Here is a 23,909-nt window from a genome sequence, read left to right on the forward strand (position 1 = left end):
GTTTAGCTTTGACCCTGCAAAAGTTGCTGTGACAATGAAGTATGTCTTGAACAGTGATTTGCCTCTAGTAGCAATCAAAAGTGATAAGAACGTCTTGTCTTACATGGTTTTAAAGGATATGAGTCGTGACCCTACGAAATATCCAATTCACATCGAGGTGACAACTGCGGATATTGAAAAATAGCCTATTGCACTATCAGTTGATGTTCAATCGAACGAACACGGGTTTTCATTAACAGATATGTCATCAGACATATGTGGAGCAATAATGGATCCATCTAGTGACAATCTTGAGCATGAGGTCACAGTTGTGGCGGTGGCAGATGCTAGGGAGGTAGAGGAAGGAAGAGTCTTCCGTAACAAGGAGATAATGAAATTGAGCTTGTCGTTTTATGTAATCCAGAACATGTTTGAGTACGTGATTGTTCGGTCCGATAAGAAAGACTATCTTGTAAAATGTTCACGTGATGAGTGTAATTGGATATGTAGAGCATCGAAGCTAGCCAAAACAGATATGTTTAAAATCAGACACATTGCAGAAGGTCACATATGTGCTTCAAACATCGTACTCAGTACTCATAGGCAAGTAACAAAGACGGTTGTGTCAACTTGCATTAAGTATAAGTACACATCATCGCGCACAATATACACACCGAATGATATACGCAACGACATGCTGCATACATACGGAGTATCTTTGAATTATGTCCAAGCTTGGCGATCTCGAGAGGAAACTCTGAAAGTGCTTAGGGGTGATCCAACTGATTCATTCAATAAGATACCAGCCTTTTTTTTTTGTGCTACAACAAACAAATCCTGGATCAGTCACATGTCTAGAAATTGATGGTCACAATAGGTTTAAATATTGCTTCATGGCACTAGGTGCATCTATACGGGGATGGAAACATTGTAGGCCAGTTGTTGTGGTTGATGGCACCTATCTAAATGGACACTATGGTGGCACCTTATTCACGGCATGTACACAAGATGCAAATAACAGCATTTATGTACTTGCTTTCGGGATTGGGGATAACGAGAATGACAGCTCCTAGAAATGGTTTTTTAGACATTTGAGAAAAGCATATGGGGATAGAGACAGTTTGTGCTTCGTGTCGGATCGTCACAACAGCATCAAAAAGGTGATTGAAAACGTGTATCCGGGAGCATGTCACGGGATATGTTCTTACCATCTACTACAAAATCTAAAATCACGGTACGGGAGATCAGGACAAAACATAACACGAGCATTCAATGCAGCTGTTCGTGCCTACACACTATTGGAATATGAATATTACATGCAACAACTCGGCTCGATTAATCAGAAGATAAGGGGTTATCTGGTACCATACTATATGTTGTCCTATGATGATATTCACATAAATACGTTTAACATGGTACTGTACGCTATATGATACACATTTCCATGGTTTTGTTTTGTAGGACGAAGTTGGACCTGAGATATGGTCACGTTTCCACATGCCTTCAAACCGGTATTCTACAATGACATCGAATATTGTGGAGTCGGTTAATGCGGTCACAAAGTCTGCCAAGGACTACCCTATTCTAGCTTTGTTGGAGTCATTGAGACAAATTCTACAATCTTGGTTCTGTAGACACAAGGAGGATGCCCAAGGCACTTTTACAACCTTGTCAATCAAGTATGAGAAGAAGATGAGGGAAATGAGTACAGATATGAGAAACTTGAGGGTAAGCTTGATTACTGTGACCTAATCTATAATCTGTGACTTACCGGATCTGATCTGTGACATGTGCTGTGACTTCTGCTGTGATATGTACCGTTGTGTTTCAGTAATATTTGTACAATATTATATAGAACTACATGACATGCAATTTCATCTGTGTCCTACTTTTTAATTACGTGACTTGTTATGCCTATAACTTGAGTCTATATCTGTAGGTTTCACCTATTAATCAGGCAATGTTCTCAGTTAGCGGTGAAAGTTTCTCCTTCGTTGTTGATATAGAAAATCGGACATGCACATGTAGGATGCTTCAAGTTGATCAACTACCTTGTCCACATGCTTTGGCTATGTTTGCGAGTATGAAGATGGATCCATATGAATACTGCTCCTACTACTACACAAGTGAAGCGTTCGAAAATACATACCAAGAAATCATTTTTCCGGTAGGAAATCCAGCTGAATGGACAGTGCCAAATGATGTCCATGACATAGTTGTAATTGCACCTAATCAAAAGCGAAGTTGTGGAAGGCCTACTGAGAAGAGATTCAGAGCAGCGTACGAGGAAAACATAACCGTCAAATGTGGTCGGTGTGGTGAAAGTGGTCACAATCGTAGAACATGTAGCAGATTAGTTCCGTTGAGTCAAAGCAACAAGAATAAAGAGAGGAAGAGGATGAAGACTGGAAATGCACATTGATAAAAATTTTATAATTCCATTGTTTTTTTCATTCATTGATTTTTTGTAAACGTAGGATGCAAAACATTGGATGACACAAATTAATGATCTGTGATCATTCTACAATAACATGTGACTAGTATGCGTTAACTATGATCATTATTAATGACCTGTGACCAGAATGCAGTGACTTGTGACCAATATAAATGATCTGTGACCAGAATTCAGTGACCTGTGACCCCTGTGTAATCAACTGTGAATATATGAAATCATCTGTGACTAGATGTCAATGAGCTGTGACCAATATGCTGAGATCTGTGACCATTTATTGTGACCAACAAAAGATGACCAGTGACATATTGCAAAGACTCTGCAAAATGGAAGTGGTTCAGCTGTGACAAATGTATGAAATGATCTGTAACAAATCTTCAATGACCTGTGACCAGATTGGATTGACTTTTAATAATTCTTCATGACCTGTGACCAATATACTGTGACCTGTGACCAGGGTGCAGTGACCTGTGACAATGGGAATTGACCTGTGACCAAATTACACAAACCAGTGACATTGGAACTGCAGATAATCCTAGAAACTGGTGACATGTGATAATCCGAAAAACTGCATGTAACCATTAAATTTTGAGACTTTGTCCTCGATACAGTGTCAATATAGCAAAATATGATATATAGTGAAACTTGTAGTAAAGTCCCCAAACATTAATGAACTTTTTGATATAAACAGACAAAAGTAATAACTGCGTTGTCATTACAAACGAATTTCCAAAACACGAGACAATGTTTCCTGCTATTACAACATGTTACTTCTAAATTGCACTATCACTCTAAAACAATGCTTTCCCCACCAGTAGGCTGCACCGGTTTTCTAGTCTTCCCGATTTCACGATGTTTGAACAACAGTGAAGCTACATCCAACCGAGCTCTCCCCGCATCAAACTTCATTAGCATGAATCATATATCGTCATGTAGCATGTACTCTATGTACTTGACCACGTAAATGCCACAATCATGTCTAGGAACACAAAAAACAGAATATTAGCTATGAAATCCAGCAAGTTATAATATGTTTAACTGTTAGTGGAGGGAAAAAAACTTGCCCATTTTTTTGTTAGGGAAGAGAGAAATCAAAATCCACATTCAACTCCATGGAATCTTTTTTCCATATTCCAACAGATTTCATAAGATGCGGAAGCATGCTAACAAAGGGTTCAATTCCAGTATGGACTTTGATATCATTATATGTCTTCCTGGACGAATTCAATAAATGCAACGTATGTGCCTTTATGTCCAACACTCCAAGCATCCAATGTGCTTTGTTGGTAGGCAGAAGTGGGATAAACACAAGGTCAACTTCAACCCATGGAGTGCTCAATGGAATTCGCCCACTGGTAATATCGTTAATCAGTCTATCATCTGTGACAAGAACATTTGCATCATCCTTGAAACTAGGATACATGTGCTTTAGGTTGGCCTGGAACAATGAGTCCGTTGTGGTAGCTACAAACTTGAAATCTCTCGCACTTCTTGCCAGTTGACGTATATAATAGAAGCACACGTCCATATGCTATAGAGATGAAAGTACAATAAACAATTTAGAAACCATGTATACACCAGAAAACACGATGCAATAAGCTGTTAATTTGATGTGTGACTCGGCTAGAATGTGATCACTACAATCTGTAGTTAGTGACCACTCCATAACTGAACCGGACGTAATAAAGACATGTGTGCTATACTGATGCACCTGCAGATATGTGTTCTCCTGTGCAGCGCGAATTGTGACCTACTGTTCGTGTGATTTGTGACCCAGGCATCAGCTGTGACCTACTGTTCGCGTGATCTGTGACCTACGCATCATCTGTGACCTACTGCTCGTGTGATCTGTGACCCATGCTCTGTGTGACTAGTATACAAAAAACTGTGACTAATGTGACCTGTACTGTAACATACCCTTTAGAACTTTTACTTTTGTGTAGTGACTTACCAAACTAGTCAACGACACCTCCCTGGATACAAGTTTGTACCACCATGTCTTGTTTCCCACCAAGTACTGACCGATGGAAAAAGGTGGACGGATGACATCGTCTTTATCATTGCACTTCTTCCTGCAAACGAGAAGAACGGATCATTATTTGGAACATTATGAAAATAGGACAACAATTTCGTACTTGTTATGCGGTTTGTATCCTCTTTGAAACCAATTTTGAAAGTCAGCAACATCTGCATCTTGTACATTCTGATTGTAGTGTTCAAAGACCACTACATTTCCTGAAGATTTCATTTGTTTCATTTTGTCGGCAACATAAGGGGACTGAAGGGAGAGCTGGCTTTGGAGCCCTCTTCACCGGCAATCCAGAACTTGGTGCAGCCTCAGGTGAGTGCTGCGTTATAAAATGTGTTCTTTAATATGTGACATGCATTAATCAACAAAAATACTTTGATGTTTTGATACCTCTTGCTGAAAACATTCCGTGTCCTTCAAAACATCGGCTATGACCAATTCCACTTGCACTTCAACTTCCTTTGATGTTTTTGCAACAATCTAGCTTGGTTGTGTGAATCCAAGATCGAGATCAAAAGATGGAGGTTCAATAGAACATGGAAATTCAACTGCACACACAGAGTCAACCTTCGCCTTGCCTTTCGAATCAACACTTCGTTCGACTTTTGCAACCTGAAAATTAGAACAAAAATGCATTTGATGAGAAGTGTATATCAAATGGTTTGGGGTAAACAGACAAGTAAGAGGCAGTCACAGTTGGGGTACTGACTTCGCATGTTGGTCCAGATCCTACAACAATTTCTGGTCCTGCGTTCTCTCTGAATTTTTTCATAATTTCTTCCATTGAAGTAGATATCAATGTAGTCACAGAATCAGACATACACTGCATGTGTGCTTTGATGTCCAACATGTCAGTACGAATTTCACCTTGCATACGAACTAGCAGATTCAGTTTCCTTTGCTGATCAGACTTTAAAGAAGACACCTGTGACTGCATTGACTTGAGCTATTTGCTTAGCAACCGATTCTCAGACTTTAGATCAGATATCTGCCCTTTGAAATAATTCTTCAATTCGTCGACCACCTGTATCACATGAATACCTATAATCAGTAAAATTATGATGATGAAATATGACATTGATCTGTGATCAGCAGTGACATGTGTATTGGTATGTGACCCAATCACCGAAACCTGTGACCTGAATATGTGACCTGAATTTTTATGTGACCAAATGGACTTGTGACATGATAGATGAAATTGGAAGAGCTTACATCTTTTGACGGCATATCCTCTGAATCAGTGGTGTCATCTGACTTAAACTCCCCAGTTGGAGAATCTTCATGGATTGATGTCCCCTTCCAACTAGGTGGTGCGTCAACAAAGTCATCATCATCAATGGGGAGATCAGAGTGTCCCAATCGTCCATCGGTTATCAAAAGCATGGGAGTAGATTGTTTCATTCCTGGATTACTTGGTTTTGTACTAGTCCCAGCACGATGATCTGATCGGTGTATGCTACCACCCTTTCTCTTCTCCCCATGTGACCAATTGGGTAGGATAGGTTTCTCATACTGTACCTGACTCATGTATGGCATTGCCAATTCAGCTGGTGGGGGGTCCAGGTCACATATTTCCAACTGCCATTCATATCACAACAAAATGTGCAATGTCAACAACCAAAAATTATGTATGAACAAAGAGATATAGCTTTGCACATCACACATATTCAATTTGTTTGCATTAATTGTGATATAACAAGGGCAAATGGCGCCGTGAAAATGTCTGTGACCTAGTATGAAATGATCTGTAACATAATGAGTAAATCTGTGACTTCGAGAATGCAATTTGTGACTTGACGAAAATATATTTGTGACCTAAGAAATATAATCTGGAACATGAGAAAAATGTGCCAGTTTAATATTTTGAAACCAGAACTGCTGCATCGGTGGTCACTTACGTCGGGATTGGAGAAGCATTCAGGTCCCTCAAGCTTCGCAGCCGAAGGGTGATCACCAGCCGTCCAGTTCATTATCCTGGGGTACACTCTGGAAATCCTTCTCGCAGTGTATCCATCGAGACTGGGTATTGTCTCGTAAATCCACACTTGAAAGGCTACAAGCAAGCCTCTGAGTCTGTAATGTGTTGATCTCTTACTCAACCCCTCCCTCAATGAATTTACTAGTTTGTCAAACAGCGACTTACCCCATGGAAACACATTCATCGCACTAAAATCTTCAACTAGTATAAATAAGAAGTGCTCCACAGCCTTCTTGTAGTCTCTCGGATGTAGATAAGATGTTATGAAATACAATGCACCTAGCATGGCAACATCCTCATTCGGAATGTGAGTAAAACCAAAAAATGCGTCCTTGATATTTTCATGAGTAACATTTTTCAACCTTGAAAAATACAAATTTTTCAATCGTGATGGAGTCTTCTCCATCCTACTTGTGTCATCATCGCCGACATATCTCAAACCAGTCACCAAACAAAATTCTGAAATTGAGAACTGCACGAATCTTCCAGCTATGTTGAACCACAACTCACTCTCATTAGGTTGTTGCACTTGTCTCAGAAGAAAATAGTGTATCAGCTGTGATTGGATAACAATTTCCTCGCATTGCAGGAAGTGAGCGAAACATGTATTCTGAAGGATTCGACGTTGGGCTTCATTGAGATTGTTTTTGAAGTTCGACACCACACCTTTGACGGGGGTAATTGTAATTTTACCCGGAAACCAACTCTTCTCGGGTATAATGTATCTCCAGGCCTACAACAACGATCACAATAAAACTCATCATTTTGGTCACAGGTGAAAATCTAGGTAGTCACAAACATCAACATATAGGTCACAGATCTCCTTCAGCAAAAAAGAAATCAACAACACCCATACAGAACGACACAATAGCGTTCCATAATTCCAAATGAACAACCACTTTTGAAAAAAACATTAAAAACCCTTACTACACTCAGGCATTTCGATTACAAATTCAACACAACATACATCACAAATTCAAAAATACTTCATTAATACACATTATTCATCGATTAAAATGAAGATAGGTATACTCGAAATAAGTGAACAATTGAAAAATGTCAAAAATCACCTTCTTCGACGACTGTTTTCCGACCGAACTTCTGGATTTTTGTCTTTTAGAGGATGATTCCTTCTGCACTTCATCCAACTTCCTTTTAACTCTTCTTCCTGACTCGTGGATTCCAGTTTTCTCCCCACGTTTCCCACTGCTTGAACGAGTCATCATTGAAGTTTTAGAATACTTCGGGTAAACTGTGAACACAGCTTTGGGAAGGAATGTAAAAATTATGTGACCGACAGTGAAAGAAGTTGATCGGGGAATCGCGGGAGAACGACAGTGATGAACGACCGATTGGATGAACACGGTTTAATCGAAAAATGGGATACGTGAGGGACGTGGTTATGGAAATGACGGTTTTATGGAAAGGACGTGTTTAAAGAAAATACAGTTTCTAAATTTTTGAATTACGTGATTTTAGGTAGAGATAGCTATTAAATAATTTAAATTAATTAGAAAATGAAAAAAAAAATCTGATTACAGAAATGTGAAACTTCCACTCTTATTTAGGAAATATGAATTTATAAAATATGTATTTGTGTAATTACCACTTAAAATATTTCTTATTTTTAATAGCACTATCGTCCCATTAAAATGAATCTCAAAATATCGTGGGAAGATTTACATACGTTTTGAATACGGAGGGAGATTGAAAAATATAATAATTGCGGAACTACATGAGAAGGGTTTTCAATAAATATAATAAATTTCTATGTATTTCTATAAATAGATCAATGCTTTACTACTATATATATTGTCCACAAAGTGCACATTTTTCACATTATGCTTGACACTATATTTAATTAAGTATTCAAATTTTCTTCTATCTAAATACTTGACCAGTATGACCGTTGAAGGACTTTACTTCTAAATACTTGACCAATATGAACATTGAAGGACTTAATTTACTCGCTACACCAAACTCAGTCTAAGATATATCTTATTTTTAATGGGACTATCGTCCCTGCAAAATAAATCTCAAAGTATTGTGTGAAAATTTACATACATTTTGAATATGGATAGAAATTGATGCCAAAAGTAACTTAAAAAAATGAAAAAGAAAAAGATTAAGTCCCTATTTGATAGGGATTAAAATTAGATTTTAATAAATTTTAATAAAGTTGTAGATTTCATAAATATGTGGTTAAAATTAATTGTTGACTTTAACTTAGATTAAAATTTACCAAACAAGGGCTAGGTAAATTTTAGAACTACTAATTTCTAAAATTACTGGAACTGTTTGTCAAATCATATTATCTAAAATTCAATTTATTAGGTAAATAAAATATGTACTTTTGGGACAAATGCAAATGAAAGATATCATTGAATCGATTTGTCATTTACTACACGAACTTCTGCTTTCTATGATGCAGAAAAGACGACCGCCAAATAAAAAGCTCATTGAAATCAGAAGAAAGACGACTTTAATTTTTATTTTTTCATTTCGATTAGGTTAAGCACCTTAAAGTAGTTCATCTTTAACCCTAGGATAAATCGAAGAAAATAAATAAACATGTAATTTTTTTCTAACCTTGTAGACTTTTCAATGAAGTGAGTTAACATGTTATATAGTCGACAAGCATCATGAATTCAAGTTTCATTTACAGTGCAGATTTGTGTCAAGCATTTGATGAAGAAAAAATCTGATAAAAAGAAATCGTGTTAAAAATGTAAAATTTAAGTTACGTTCTAGAAAAGTATTTTTATACATAATTAGAAAAAAAAAAAATCATTGTGTCACAACTGTGTCAATGGAGCCATTCCGTCCAACTCCATTTTCTTATGTATACATTGTATAGAAAATAGTTTATATAATAATTTAATTGCATGCAACTTCTCCAAACACGTACAGTAATTCATTAATCTATTTATAATATTATCTCCAAACACATGGTAGCCATCCAGAACAGAGCTGAACAAAACTTTCGAATCAAGCTCGATTCGAACTGAATCAAATCGAACGATTTTTCTTAAGTTAAATACACGAATTGTTGTCTGAATTGAAATTTTGGTTCTCGATTCTAGATTAAGAACCAAATAACCAAATTTTCCTAATTTTTTAAATTAATTTATTTTAAATATGCCAAATTATTATTTTTTAAATAAATTTGCTAACTAATTAATTTAGCTCTCCAAAAATATGATTTTTCTATTTCTAATTTTTAATCAAAGCCAACTTGATCAAATTGACCTAAATTTTATCCAAATTTATTTTTCTACTATAGTGTCATTTCTACCGTTCTAGAGAAATCAAATTGAAGCTCAACAACGCTTCTCTTAATTATTGTGAGTTTGCTATGATCCTCTTATGATTTTAATTATCAAATTTATGAAGAACTCAACAAAGAGATATAAAAAAGACACATAAGATTATACTACGTTATTTTGTAAGAGTTAAGATTGAACATATCATTAATTAAATTAATGTAGCTTTGTGAATATTAAAAAAAAATTATAGTAGGGAACCCAAGAATTGAATGGAACCGAATTGAACTGAATGAAATTGAACTCGAATGGTTTCATAATTAAATTTGGACCCGACTTTCCACTTACTAAATATTCGAAAATTTCGGGTTCGATTTGATTCTACGAAAATGGAATAACGATTCCATAATTAAATTTGGACATGACGTTTTCATTTACTAAATATTTGAAAATTTTGGGTTCAATTCGATTATGCGAAAATTGAACCTAATCGGACCATATCCAGCCCTAATCTAAAAGCCCAACTAAGGCTCACACTCCATGTAATCAAAGATGACGAAGCAAGTCGCCTCAATCAAAACGTCACCTGCAGCTGAAGCTTCATGACTGAAGTGAGGCACCTCTTGCTGCACAAGTCACTTAGGGAGGAGGCCATCCACTGCTTCAGTCGAAGCGAAAGTCTCCTACCCACAAAGAAGTCTCTTTAATGGACGTTTCTTCCAAGAGATCTTCTGTACAAAGATCTTATAAAAGCAATTGATTTGACCTCTTGCAGCAGCATAATATCAAGTCTTGTCAGTCTACTACATAGTCACGCAGACCTAAGCCATAGAGTAGCAACTTTTTAGATTGCATTAAATGTTGTAGGTCCTATGATGTATACGAGGACACCTATGATCGGACGCTTTGACTATGAGGATAAAGCCACATATCTCTTCATCCTACAATCACCACTTTACCCATGCAACCATAAAAGTCCACAACTCACAACAATTGAGGATAATGCGATTTTAACTCTCAAATACTGTAAGATTGCTTGCTCTCTCACCTTTTATACGTATTCACTCACATTCTCGGTGTTCAAACACTTTTGTGGCTTGCATTTTTAGCAAGTCCCCATTCTCAATAGATTTTTTCTTATTAACTGATTTAACTATCAGCATGCTCGCAACCACCATCTCACTATTGGAGAAGGTTACGTGTGACTGATAGTTTGTCCAGGCGTTTAGGAAAAGACTTACATGGACATGAATGTACCCAAGATCTATTGACCACATTGGAGGTGCAAAAATCGAGGCAAAACTACTTTGTCCAAACAACGAAAATCAAAGTCCTGTTGTTTCTACGTACACTTGGAATATGTTTAATAGTATAAGCACGAAACTTTCGTCAATTGTGGTCCCAAACCCCACCTATAGCCTCCACTAAAATTTACTTTTTCTTCTCTATAAATACCCTTAATTAGAGGCGTGTGTCCACCACACTCATTTGCCTTCCAACTCTCTCTATAATCAAGAATCTAATCCTTTTTCTTCAATCCCGTTTCATGGCTTCCAACCAAGAATCAATCCATGGAACCAAATTTCCTTTCCAAGTCCAAGAAATGGAAAGACAAATGAATCTTGAGCCACAAAAAAAGGAGTTCGACTACTCGAAACGATCTCAATGGCTTCGCGCTGCCGTCTTGGGTGCCAACGACGGATTAGTTTCCACGGCCTCATTAATGATGGGTGTTGGAGCCGTGAAAGAAGACATCAAGGCCATGATAATAACAGGCTTTGCCGGTTTAGTGGCCGGAGCATGCTCGATGGCCATCGGAGAATTCGTGTCCGTTTACTCGCAACTCGACATAGAAGTGGGTCAAATGAAGAGAGAGAAAAGAAGAGAAGATGCCTTCGAGGCGACAAAATTAGAAGTACAAGAGGAAGAAAACGACGAGAGTTTACCAAGTCCGGTACAAGCTGCTGCAGCATCAGCCCTAGCTTTTTCTTTGGGTGCAATGGTACCACTATTGGCTGCATCATTTATAAAGGCGTACAAGGTGAGAATTGGAGTGGTGGTGGCAGCTGTGACCCTTGCTCTGATGGTGTTTGGGTGGTTAGGGGCGGTGTTAGGGAGGGCACCGGTGGTCCGGTCTGCAGCAAGGGTTTTGATTGGTGGTTGGCTGGCCATGGCCATAACATTTGGTTTAACAAAGTTGATTGGTATTAAGGGCCTGTAAATTAAAGGAGATCTTTTTATTGGTTATTAAAGAAGATCTTTTTTATGTTTAAAGAACTAATATATATATATATATATATGTTTTTTTTTTTTTTTTTTGTGCCTTACTTTAAAAATATAGTAGTCTCCAATTATCATACTTTGTGATTTTATGGTTTAATGAACTTTGGAGTATTATTATTACAGTGTAAATGGTCAAAAAATAATTAACTGTTTTGTAATGTTAATTAAATTTAGTGCCTAAATAGGTTAAGGGAAACAGTTTAAAGTCCAACTTGGAATTTCCCACAAACATCAATTACCAATTGTGACTGTTAGGAGAAAAATATGGACACCTGTAAGAGAAGGAGTCAAACTTTACAACTAGAATAGTGAAATAATTATCAAAAAATCAATTTTTTGAGTGAAAAATCATTCCCAAATAAGCTCTATATATTGGGCTAAATTATAATCTATGGGTAAATTCACCGATGACCATACAATTACATGTTTAAAAAATAAATAAATAATTCTAAAGTGGTTATAGAAATTTGATTTTGTTAGCCGTTTAGTCAGTCAGTTAAAATTTATTAGTTTTATATATATATATATTTCGTCCCACCAAAAAAGGAAAGGGAAATAAGGGAAGAAGAAGAAGAAAATTTTGGCTCCACTAGTACTGGATATTTCTTAAAAATTCAACGTAATCTAACTAAGTGGCCAAATTGAAACAAAAGGCAAACTTTAATAACCATTATACAACAAAATAAAGCCCACTAATTAACATGAAACTTCGCTACAGATTGAGTGACTAATAGCTTTTAGCCTCCGTTTTGTAAATTTATAAATAATTTGTTATATATAAATAATAAGAGAAATAATAATGGGTCCCACGAAATGTGTAAATAATAATGAGTAATAATCATGAATATATAGTTGAGATTAATATTTGGCTTTGACTTTAACTTTGAGTGAATTTATAAATTATATTCAAAGAGAGGCAAATTTTACTCTATAATTAATGGTTCATGTTGTACTCCCTCAATCCCAATTATATATGCTTGTTTTGGTTTTCACAAGTATTAATATCTTTTTTAATTTATCCTTATTTAATTTTCAGTATGTACTAGTAAATTATTGTTGAAATTAGTAAAGAATTTGAATAATTTAATTTGAAGAAGAAGAAATGAGAGTTGTCACATGTTTTCAAGAAATGGGAACTCTGTGTATTTTGATGATTTTAAAAAATTGGCATATTAAGTGAGGAAAAATTAAATAAGAGTCTATGATAAAGGAACAAAACAAAATATTATAAATTATGAAACAAGTCTACATATTTGGGACAAGAAGAAAATGAAACTCGGTCTATATAATTAAGATGGGGGAGTACCTTTTACGGGTTATTTACATTTTCTAGAAAACTTGTTGCGTATAATTTTTATTAAGGAGTAATTCTATCAAAAGCAATAGTTCTACAACACCAGTTTAGGTGAAATTTGGTGTCATTAAATGATATGATTAATTAGATGATCGTTTATTTCCTATATTTAATTGAATATATCATTTATTGACACTTAAGATGGTGTTCTAACATGGTGCTAGATAGCACTATTCTTTAAGTAATGTTATTTACAGTCACTCATTATCGTAATTGTCATACATACATGTAACGATTAGTGATTTGATACATTAATGTGATTGTCTTTTATTGCCTCATTTATCAATTCATTAATCGCTACATGTATATCACGTAAGACGACTACAATAGTGAAAGACTATGAATAATATTATTCTTATTCTTTATTAATGGACAAGAAGAAGATTTTAAAAAGTTTTACATCTTTATGTGTTCATATACTATATTAATATATTTTTATATTTCTAAATTAATATGAGATACTATAATAAAAATTTGATGATTGATGTATTAATCATTGGTGGAAAGGGAAGGTGTCCAGATTCATCATTCGTACTCAATGTTGATAGCCAATTGGATTAACAGTTAAACACTTCCGGTGTAGATTGGGTCGACCTCTAAATTGCAATACTTAAATTGAAAAGGTCGCATTTATGTAGTTGATTATTGTATAATATAACTAAAATCACAAGAAAATAAAATCTTTAATTTAAAATAATATGAATAATGCACTTGTACTATAAGCCCTGTTTAAACCACATTCTTTAAAAAAAAAACAAAAATACATTCTTAAACAGTGGTTTAACATCATTTCAATCATACATTTTTCAATAAAATAATATTATACGTAAATAAAAAAATTCTTATTTTGACAATACATTTTACATCAATACACTATTCAAGAATACATTTTTATAAAAATAATGTGGTTCAAACAAAGGCATAAGGATACATCATGTTTTACTGAAAAGTTTAAATGCTAATATGGCAAATAAAAAGTTATTGATTGCCATTGGACTCTTTAATGAAGCAACAAATTACGATAATGTTGAATTAAAAATATAATTTGTGTTGAAGATTAACAAAATTATTCTTTCCATTCTTAGGCTTGATTGATTTTTCCATTCACGGTTGTATATATATATTACACTAGGATTGATATATTTAATTAGTTTCCATGTATAGATTATTTTTTCCTTTTGTAAAGATTTTGTACAGTGGCTATTTAGTGCCATCCTTCAATTGTAATTAAGAATTCCTTTTCCTGCATATCGTATTTGAGCCCTATTACTTTAGAACTTGGTATCAGAGCCAGCCATTGGACTATCTGTATCTCCATGGTTGAAACATATACCCCCGAAATTACTGCTCTAGAAAAATCCCTCCAGAAAGGAATTTCTTCACCCAGTACACCTATTATTCATGTTCAATCCGAAAATTTTGGTTTTTCTGCTGGAGTTATTCTTACCGAAACAAATTACGACGTATGGTCACAAATTTTAGAGATGCAGATTGCTGGTCGGGAAAAACTAGATTACTTTATGGGAAAGGCACCTGTCCCAGAACCTGATGATGCTAACTACAGCAAGTGGTATGCTGAGAATCAGAAAGTTAAGGGCTGGTTACTCACATCTATGTCGCTTGAAATTATGAAACACTACCTTCGCTTATGGACGGCGTGAGAAATCTGGACTGCCCTTGCCAAAGCCTTCTATGATGGCTCGGATGAATCTCAAATTTTTTCCTTGAACCAGCGAGCCTTCTCTACCAAACAGGTTGGTCGCCCCGTATCTACATATTATGGTGAGTTGATTGAAATCTTCCAAGAGTTGGATTACCGTGATAAAATTGTTATGAAAGACCCGGATGATGTAGTTATGTATAAGAAATCTGTTGAACGACTCCGTGTCCATGTCTTCCTGAACGGATTGGATGCTGAATTTGAGTCACTTCGTGGTGAAATACTTCGCAAGGATCCTCCTCTTGATTTGGAAGAAACTTATGCCTATGTTCGTCGCGAGGCTGCTCGTCGCCAAACCACTCTTGTTGAAACTGCCCTCCCTGAACCTTCTGCCATGGTAGCTCGTGGGGCTAAACTACATTAGACCAAGCATCGTAATGTTGGATCCCAGGAACGTCGTTGCACTCATTGTGGTGAAAGTGGACACACCAAGTCTCGCTGCTATGAACTAATTGGTTATCCGGAATGGTAGGATCCTACCAAAGCTCCTCGTAGGCAAAATTCTAAATCACATGCACATGCATCTGTAGCCGTGGTTGAGCCCAACTCCCATTTGACTGGTGCTGCACCTGAACCTGCCAAAGTCATACCTGAACCTGCCAAAGCCACTTCTTTAGTTGTTGCTACAGGTAATATTGGTAAGGCCTTTAATACCTCTACTACTATTGGTAATAATACATGGATAATTGATTCGGGTGCAATGGATCACATGACCTTTGACATTAGTGGCCTTCAATCACTTAAACCCCCCCCCCCACACTCAACCTATCATGGCTACCGCTAATGGTGCCTCCGCTCCTGTAATTAGTGAAAGCTCCATCACTTTAACTCCCAATTTGAATTTAGACTCTGTTTTAATTGTTCCATCTCTCAATCATAACTTGTTGTCTGTTGCTCAAATAACTATAGCTTTAAATTGTGTTGTGATTTTTGGTCCTAATGTATGTGTTTTCAAGGATATACAGACTCAGAAGACAATTGGTTATGGTACTAGAAGGGGAAAGCTCTACTACCTGGATTTAATACCGCAAAGCTCGAATCTGGTGGCCCACACTCATTCACCTAATGCATGTAATACATCTCAAAGTTCTGAAATTTGGGTTTGGCATAGGCGGCTAGGTCATGCATCTTTTGGATATTTACATAAGTTATTTCCATAGTTATTTGTAAACTTGAATGTTTCGGATTTTAAGTGTGATATTTGTGAATTGGTTAAAAGCCATTGTGTTTCATTTCCACGAAGTATGAATAAAAGTCCAACTCCTTTTATGGTTAGTCATTCTGATGTATGGGGTCCTGCTCATACCACTTCTCTAGGTGGTGCCCGTTGGTTTGTTTCGTTCATTGATGATCATACTCTCATGACTTGGATTTGCCTAATGAAAGCAAAAAATGAAGTTAGTTCCTTATTTCGAAAATTTCATCAAATGATAATTACACAATATAAGTCTCATATTCAAGTTCTTCGTACTGACAATGGTGGCAAGTTTGTTAATAATGACTTGAAGCAGTTTTTGAATTCTAATGGTATTGTACATCAAACCACATGTCCCTATACCCCTCAGTAGAATGGAGTCGTGGAGCGCAAAAATCGTCATCTCCTAGAAGTCGTCCGTGCTTCCTTGTTAGGAGCCAACATGCCGGTTAAATATTAGGGTGAGGTTGTTACCATTGCTGCTTATATCATTAATCGGGTAACCTCTAGCTCTCTTCAGTTCCAAACTCCATTTCATGTCCTTCATACAGCTATACTTGCTCCAACTGTTTCAAATTTGCCACCTCGAATCTTTGGTTGCATTGCGTATGTGCATTTGCCCCAATCTTTGAGAAATAAATTGGAACCCCGTGCTCTTCGCTGTGTTTTTGTTGGCTATGCCTCACACCAGAAAGGGTATCAATGTTATCACCCTCCTTCTCAAAAATTATACGTTACGCGTGATGTTGTATTTCATGAAGAGGATATGTATTATTCTATCCCTACGACTCCAATTCAGGGGGAGAATCACAATGAATTGCAGCCTCGAATTGACTCTTTGGACACTTTGGATGTAAGTGGAAATATCTCAATTCCAAGTGATGCCACTTCTCTGGACACATTGGATATAAGTGGTAGTGGTGATAGTGGTGGTGATACATATGATCATGCAAGTTTGGAACCACTTTCACCTCAATCAAGCTCTCCTGCACCTGTTAACCAATTGTCTTCTCAGACTGCTCTTTTCATCGAAACTCAGGTAATTTCTGAACCCCCTTCTGCACTTTTTCTTAAAATACTACCTGATAGATCAACAAGAGGTAAACCGAAGATTAACTACAAACCCATCCTTAATTCTAAAGCTAAATATCCCATCAGTAACTCTATGTCTTACCATAGGTTGTCAAAGGAAAATAAATCCTTTGTAAATCAATTATCTGCTGTATCTATTCTTATTAGTGTGCAGGAGGCATTAAATGATCTTAGATGGAAGGAAGCAATGAATGAAGAAATGAGGTCCCTCCAAAAGAATTCAACATGGGAAGTTGTTGACTTACCTAACGGAAAAAGGCCAGTTGGATGCCATTGGGTCTACACCATTAAACATAAAGCAGATGGCACAGTTGAACGCTTCAAAGCAAGACTTGTCGCCATAGGATACACACAAACATATGGAATTGATTATATGGAGACATTTGCACCAGTAGCCATGATCAACACTGTCCGCATCCTTCTGTCTCTTACCGCGAATTTGGACTGGCCCCTAGATCAATTTGATGTAAAAAATACTTTTCTGCATGGAGAACTACAGGAAGAAGTATATATAGAATTGTCCCCTGGATGTAATGTACAAACTAAAGCTTGCAGACCAGTTTGTAAATTGAAAAAGGCCCTATATGGCTTGAAGCAGTCCCCTAGAGCGTGGTTTGGAAGATTTACAGGGGCTATGAAAGCTTTTGGATACAAACAAAGCAATTCAGATCATACTCTATTCTTGAAACATAACAAAGGAAGGATCACTGCTTTGATCATGTATGTTGATGATATGATAGTAACGGGAAATGATTCGGAGGAAAAGAAGGCACTGCAGAACTACCTCTCTCGTGAGTTCGAAATGAAAGATCTCGGTCAGCTGAAATACTTTCTTGGGATTGAACCATCGACAGAGCCATCAATTCTCCATGCGTCTCTCATTTTCATTCACCACAATGGCAATAAGATTTGCTATATTTTTGGCTTCTGCTGCTGCTTCTTCCTCTTTTGTGTGCTTCTATCCGCTCTCTTCATCTCAATCTAAATGTTCATCCAATTTTTGGATCTAATGTAGCAAGATCTTTGTATCTCGAACTTTTGCATACAAGATCCTGAAGAAATAGAAAGAAACACTATAATTTTACTAATAAAAATTAAAACTTTATTAATGCAATGAAAATTCGACTTACAATTATAATTAACTAAATACTATGGTCCCAAGCAACAAAGTCAAAAACTTGAACATTGAAATTCTGCAAGTGTATGATATCGTAGTCAAGTATTAAAGAATGAATAAGATATCTTTCTCTCGAAAACTGAGTACCTAATTCCGTTCTAGTTAATCCTAACTCTAATCAAATAGCACTATATGAATGATTAATTTTTATAACATTATCTAAAAACTAAACTAATGAGTAACTAAGAAAAAACTCTATAGACAAAATGCACTAAGACTTTGAATTCCTCTTTATTAATTTATTTTAACAACCTAAGATAATGAAAACACTTGTTTAATCTTGACAATTAATGAACCAATTTTATTTATTAGTCTCTCTTGAACAATACTAACAATACCTCCTATGAGACCTTCCTATATCTATATGAAATACATGAACATGAAAAAATGCATAAAATCACTCGACATTCAATTAGATCATATAAAGCATAGTGGTATATATCTATCCCTTACAATGATTGTTATCACGTCCTATATTCCTTATTATTTCTCTCAAATAAAATAAAGATCGAACATCAATTCAATTATTAGCTACGCACTTGAAAGCATTGAAAACTCTTGGAATTTATATTAAAACTTCATAACAAAGGGTTCGTCTACGTCCTAATGACTGAAAGTTTAACTGAGCATTATAAAATTATAAGAATTCATGGTTGTACAATGAAACATCATCCGAAATTTAGTTGTAGAAAGAAAAATAGGAAAAGTTTTAATTCCTTGAATCTCATCAATTCTTCTTGATAATATCATTTTGTGTATTTTTCTTCTCCCAAATTCCAAGAAAAAAATATTCCATTTGCCTGTATGAATGATGAATTCTTATTTCTTGCCTATTATTATCTCTAATACTTAGTATCCCGAAATTTGGCCTCCAAATTAGGTTAAAAACATGGTAGAATTGCATTCCGTGAAGAGTTGGAGTTGAAAAAGGAAACAGAACTATTTTGCCATTTTTACCGTGCGATCGTAGGGCTATCGACATATACATACCTGTTGTACAACACACTGGTGTTATGATTGGGATGGGCACCACACATACTATAATGAACATCGTGTTGCTCCTGAACAGCATAGTGTCCTCCTCAACCCCAAGGCGAACAAAAAGCAAATCTAATTATGTTTGAGACTTGCCCTCCGGAGCATAGTCCAGTGGTGCAAAGGACAGGAGTGAGGTTATCTCACGCCTTGCTGGTAGCCGCAATGTGGAGGTTCGATTCCTGAGACATGAAATTGGACTCCTTGTAGGTGCAGTGTACATGCAGTTCTTGTTCCCTGACCTGCTAAGACACATCCCGCGATTTACCTCCATCACAAAGCTTTAGGAGCGGAGCGATAGGGGCCCTCAAGATTGGAGTTCAACCTTTTTTTTTTATATAATTATGTTTGAGACTTTCAATGCTCTGGCCATGTATTTTGTGATGTAGACCATTATTTTCATTTATGCTAGTGGTCGTACAACACGTATGTGTTGATCGATAAAAAAATTTAACAATCTTCACATTCAGCTTGTTTAATCTTTTTTTCTTAACAGGTATTGTACTTGATTCCGATGAAGGTGTGAGGCACATTGTTCTAATTCATGAGAGGTATGTGCTTTTTCCCATGCCATTTTGCGATTGGACCTTGTTGGTTGTGATATGTAATTGCATATTATGCACTTATTCAGGTTTCTATTCTTAATTATTTATTACTAAATTGAGCGAATATTTATCTAATTTTTTGTAAAATATATTAATTGTAGGTAAACCCCAACTTAGATGCATTGGCATGAAGAAGACATTTTGGAGCTTAATTGGAATTGATTCGGAGAAAATTGAAGATCATCCGAATTGCAAGCAATCAATTAGAAGGATTAATAGAGCATTCGAAAGAAATTTACAAATTTGGGGAGTTAAATTCAACTATTGAAAAATTTGGGATCAAATTGCTAACTCTAAAAACTTGAGACTAACTAATTTCGAATGATTATTAACTTTTATGGATAAATCTTGAAAATGTTGTAAGTTTTGACATAAAAAATGAAGTGTAGGATAAAAGGAACATGGTTGGACGAAAATTTGAAGAATGGACCAAGGCCTCATGAAAAAGGTTGAATTGGGAACAAACTTGAATGAATCTAGAAGAAGAAGAAGGCCTTGTGACTCCATATGTTTGTAGCTATGCAATAGCAATGATTTAATTTGTATCAGCAGATTGTTTTTATTTATAATACTGCGAATGTATAGTTGTACGAAACAAAAATTATTTTCTTTTCTATTTTGATTCAGTTTCTACTTAGGAAAGTAATTAGGGTACAATTTTTCACCTAATTTTGGGCCTATAATTACATATTTTTGTCTACAATTATAGAGAAGGCTTGTGGAAAATCCATATTCACATTTTATTCTAGTCATAGAAGGCTATTAGGGTTAGAAATTCTGTAATTCTTTTGAAGGATAAGAATCAAGAGGAAGCTTTTGATCATCAATTACATATTTTACCACTATTTTTGGTTTTGGATCTTCCAAATCATCCTCACAAGAGATCCAAACCCCTTTTTTTCCTGATCCTTCGAGAAAAAGATTCATTCTCTTCATAAAAAATAGGTGGTAGAACTAGTAAAGATTTCTTTTTCGATTCATCCATGGCCTCATTCATGAATTGTTTTCGATCCAATCCATAGGAATCAATAAAAAGGGCAAAACCCTTATAATACACGAGATCTGGCTCAATTATTGATATAGTGAATAGATATATCATTTTTTGAAATCTCTCTTCTAAATCAAAATCATTGTATGACATGTATCGTCATCTATTTCAAAATATATTCACACACTTTTTTCCTCTATTGCTTGGTTTGAAGAAGAAGACTGGTCAATGAGTCATTGAAGAGATTCAAGACTTTCAAAATTTCTTTCCATCTTCTTTCCAAACTTTAATTTCACATGATATTGTATCAATTTTAATTATTATTTTTTTTATAATTATATGATAATTGGCTAATCTCATAGATGTCAGAATAACGTTGAACCCTACGCTTTGATATTTTGATATAAAATTCTGAATTTTGACATTAAATATATGTTTGATTATCGAATGATGGCTAGAAGTTTAATACTTTTCAATTACTTGATCACTCATTGAATTATCTTGCGATTCTATAGACATTCGAGAAAAAAGAATAGAAATTAATTCAACACGTAGTAACAATCATTTAAAGTCTGATAGAGGATTAAGATATACTATTATGCATAATCTTATGAATGTTCTTATTATTTAATGTATCTTTGCATGCTCGCATCGCTTATATAGTTATAGGATGGTTATATGTGAGGATAAGTTTAGCTCTATATGAGAGATCAGTAAACAAATTAGGAGAATTAATCTTCATATCCAAATAGGAGTTGTCTAAGTTTTGAATTGATATTCAAGTAGGTGAATGTAGAGGGATTTGAAGTCCTAGTGTTCGTCAATTACTTGGGTTTCATAATGCTTACAATTAATTAGTTAGAGTAGTTACAATTAAATAAATCTCATCCATCATCTAATCTTGCTATTCAATTAAAGTTGGTTTAGTAAAACTAGATTAAATACTTAGTTTGTGTTAGAAAGATACTCTACTCATGTTTTATTACTTGGCTACTGTACCATGCACTTGCAATATTTTAGCAAATAAATTTTTTGACAACATTGCCAATGACAATGTTACTTTTTCTTCTCTTTTTGCCACCGATCTACTTATTTTTTCTGATTTCATTGACAAGAACAGAGCAAAGCGAAAGATCGAAAGCAAATAGAGACATGGGATCCTGAATATGATTAAGAGAATATGCCTATGAGGGAGTTCACAGCCCCTAAATCACTTTCAATTGGCTATAATAATCTCCAAAATGGATACACAATGGAACAACTAAAGAAGAATACGATGAAGAGATCGATGAGTTATTCATGACAAAGCACTATGAGTCAGTTGTAGTCAATGAAGAAAGAATTGGCATGAAACATCCAACTTCATTGATATCGTGATAAAATTCGGTGTTCATGTGTGTATGAATCAAGTAACGTAGGCAAGTCATATGATATTGATGGCATAGTCAACCTACACTTAGTATGCAAACTAAGAAAGATCTTTAAAACTATATTCAAAGTGCCATGAAGTAATTGTAAAAAAGTTGGGCTAGGAATATAAACAAGCTCTTATTGTGGCCTAAACCCAATTTTCTTTACCCTTTATTTATTACATTTTAAGTAACTGAATTTCATGTTGTGAGTTATGATTGTTTTTAGCTCTTAGACACGTTTAAACATTGTCTAGCTTAATTTTTTAGTATTTTATATTTAGGGTAGTACTCCTAGCTTCACAATTATACCAATTTTTTCCTCATTCCACACATACATACCTCAAATTAGTTTTAAATCTCGTGTGATTATAATAATAGTTATTTCTTCTATTTCATTTTAGGTATTATGAATATATTTTCCAAAATGTCCACAGGAAATAAAATTACTAAAAGACCAAGTTCTAATATAGAGATATATAAGGCGAGTATTGCTAACCTTTCTTAAATATGTACACATTGAGGATAATGTGTATTTTAGGTTTGGGTGTAGTTTGGCCCTTATTTGATGGGATTAAAATCAGATTTTTAATAGATTTTGATAGAAATTAATGAAATATATGGTTAAAAAGTTGTAGGATCCATAAAATATGTAGTTACAAATAATTATTGAATAAAATATAGATTTTAATTTCTACAAAATAAGGACTTAATTAGTTTGTTATATTTGTTTGTTTGTGTGATATGCTAAAAAAGGTCAAAAATATTGTATTTGTTTACGTGCTTATTTGAGTTGGAGAACCTTGTCCAGTGTTTGTAATTGTTTATGATGTACAAATTGTGACTAGGTGATATATTTTTATTTTTGTTTTTCAATTTGATAATTAATCATGTGAGGTAGTATTATGTTGAGCACAATAATCATGATTGTTGGTCATGTATATTTGGATTTGTTATATTGATGGTAGGTTGAACGAAGTTAGATATTCAAAATCAAAATCATATTATGTAAGACAACCACTTCAACGAATAATTTGTCGATGGATTGATCTACTATAAAAAACTATTTCGATAGGTGCTAATTATGTGCTTGTTACGTGGAGTGCGCTCGGCTAATAATCTATTTGAGAAGCATATTTCTTTAGAAATAGAAAAATTCCTACCCTTACTTGTCAAATTCAATCCACAATCGTTGACTTTTATGAATAGGGTCATAACGACATAATTTCTCATTCTCATTTTACCAAGGAGCCGTGCTGATTATACAAGCCCTGTTTCACAAAGCTTGTACAGGCCACTCACAGATGGGGGCAGGGGGTGGGTGATTATTTGAAAAAGAAAAATTACCCC

At 35.2% G+C, this 23,909-nt stretch overlaps 2 protein-coding genes across 2 annotated transcripts; both read left to right on the top strand.

The window, feature by feature from the left end:
* Positions 1–241: 241 nt before the first annotated feature.
* LOC111371973 lies at positions 242–2,401 on the top strand. The gene is made up of 4 exons (XM_022994115.1): positions 242–752; positions 883–1,007; positions 1,441–1,707; positions 1,919–2,401. The coding sequence occupies exons 1-4, from the start codon at positions 242–244 to the stop codon at positions 2,399–2,401; spliced, it is 1,386 nt and encodes a 461-aa protein (XP_022849883.1).
* An 8,789-nt stretch (positions 2,402–11,190) lies between these two features.
* LOC111372219 (vacuolar iron transporter homolog 2-like) lies at positions 11,191–11,973 on the top strand. The gene has a single exon (XM_022994444.1). It carries the CDS (start codon positions 11,248–11,250, stop codon positions 11,920–11,922), a length of 675 nt encoding a protein of 224 aa, XP_022850212.1. The 5' UTR covers positions 11,191–11,247; the 3' UTR covers positions 11,923–11,973.
* Positions 11,974–23,909: the final 11,936 nt, after the last annotated feature.

This window comes from Olea europaea, chromosome 23 (genome assembly GCF_002742605.1).
Source record: "Olea europaea var. sylvestris chromosome 23, O_europaea_v1, whole genome shotgun sequence".
NCBI lineage: Eukaryota > Viridiplantae > Streptophyta > Magnoliopsida > Lamiales > Oleaceae > Olea > Olea europaea.

What these genes read in the sequence shown, in the direction of transcription:
- LOC111371973 (XM_022994115.1), top strand. Translation starts at nt 242, where the DNA reads ATGTCATCAGACATATGTGGAGCAATAATGGATCCATCTAGTGACAAT. An exon ending in AACTCTGAAAGTGCTTAGGG is followed by an intron (nt 753 to 882) that starts GTGATCCAACTG and finishes TCATGGCACTAG; the next exon opens with GTGCATCTATACGGGGATGG. An exon ending in CAGATATGAGAAACTTGAGG is followed by an intron (nt 1,708 to 1,918) that starts GTAAGCTTGATT and finishes CTATATCTGTAG; the next exon opens with GTTTCACCTATTAATCAGGC.
- LOC111372219 (XM_022994444.1), top strand. Translation starts at nt 11,248, where the DNA reads ATGGCTTCCAACCAAGAATCAATCCATGGAACCAAATTTCCTTTCCAA.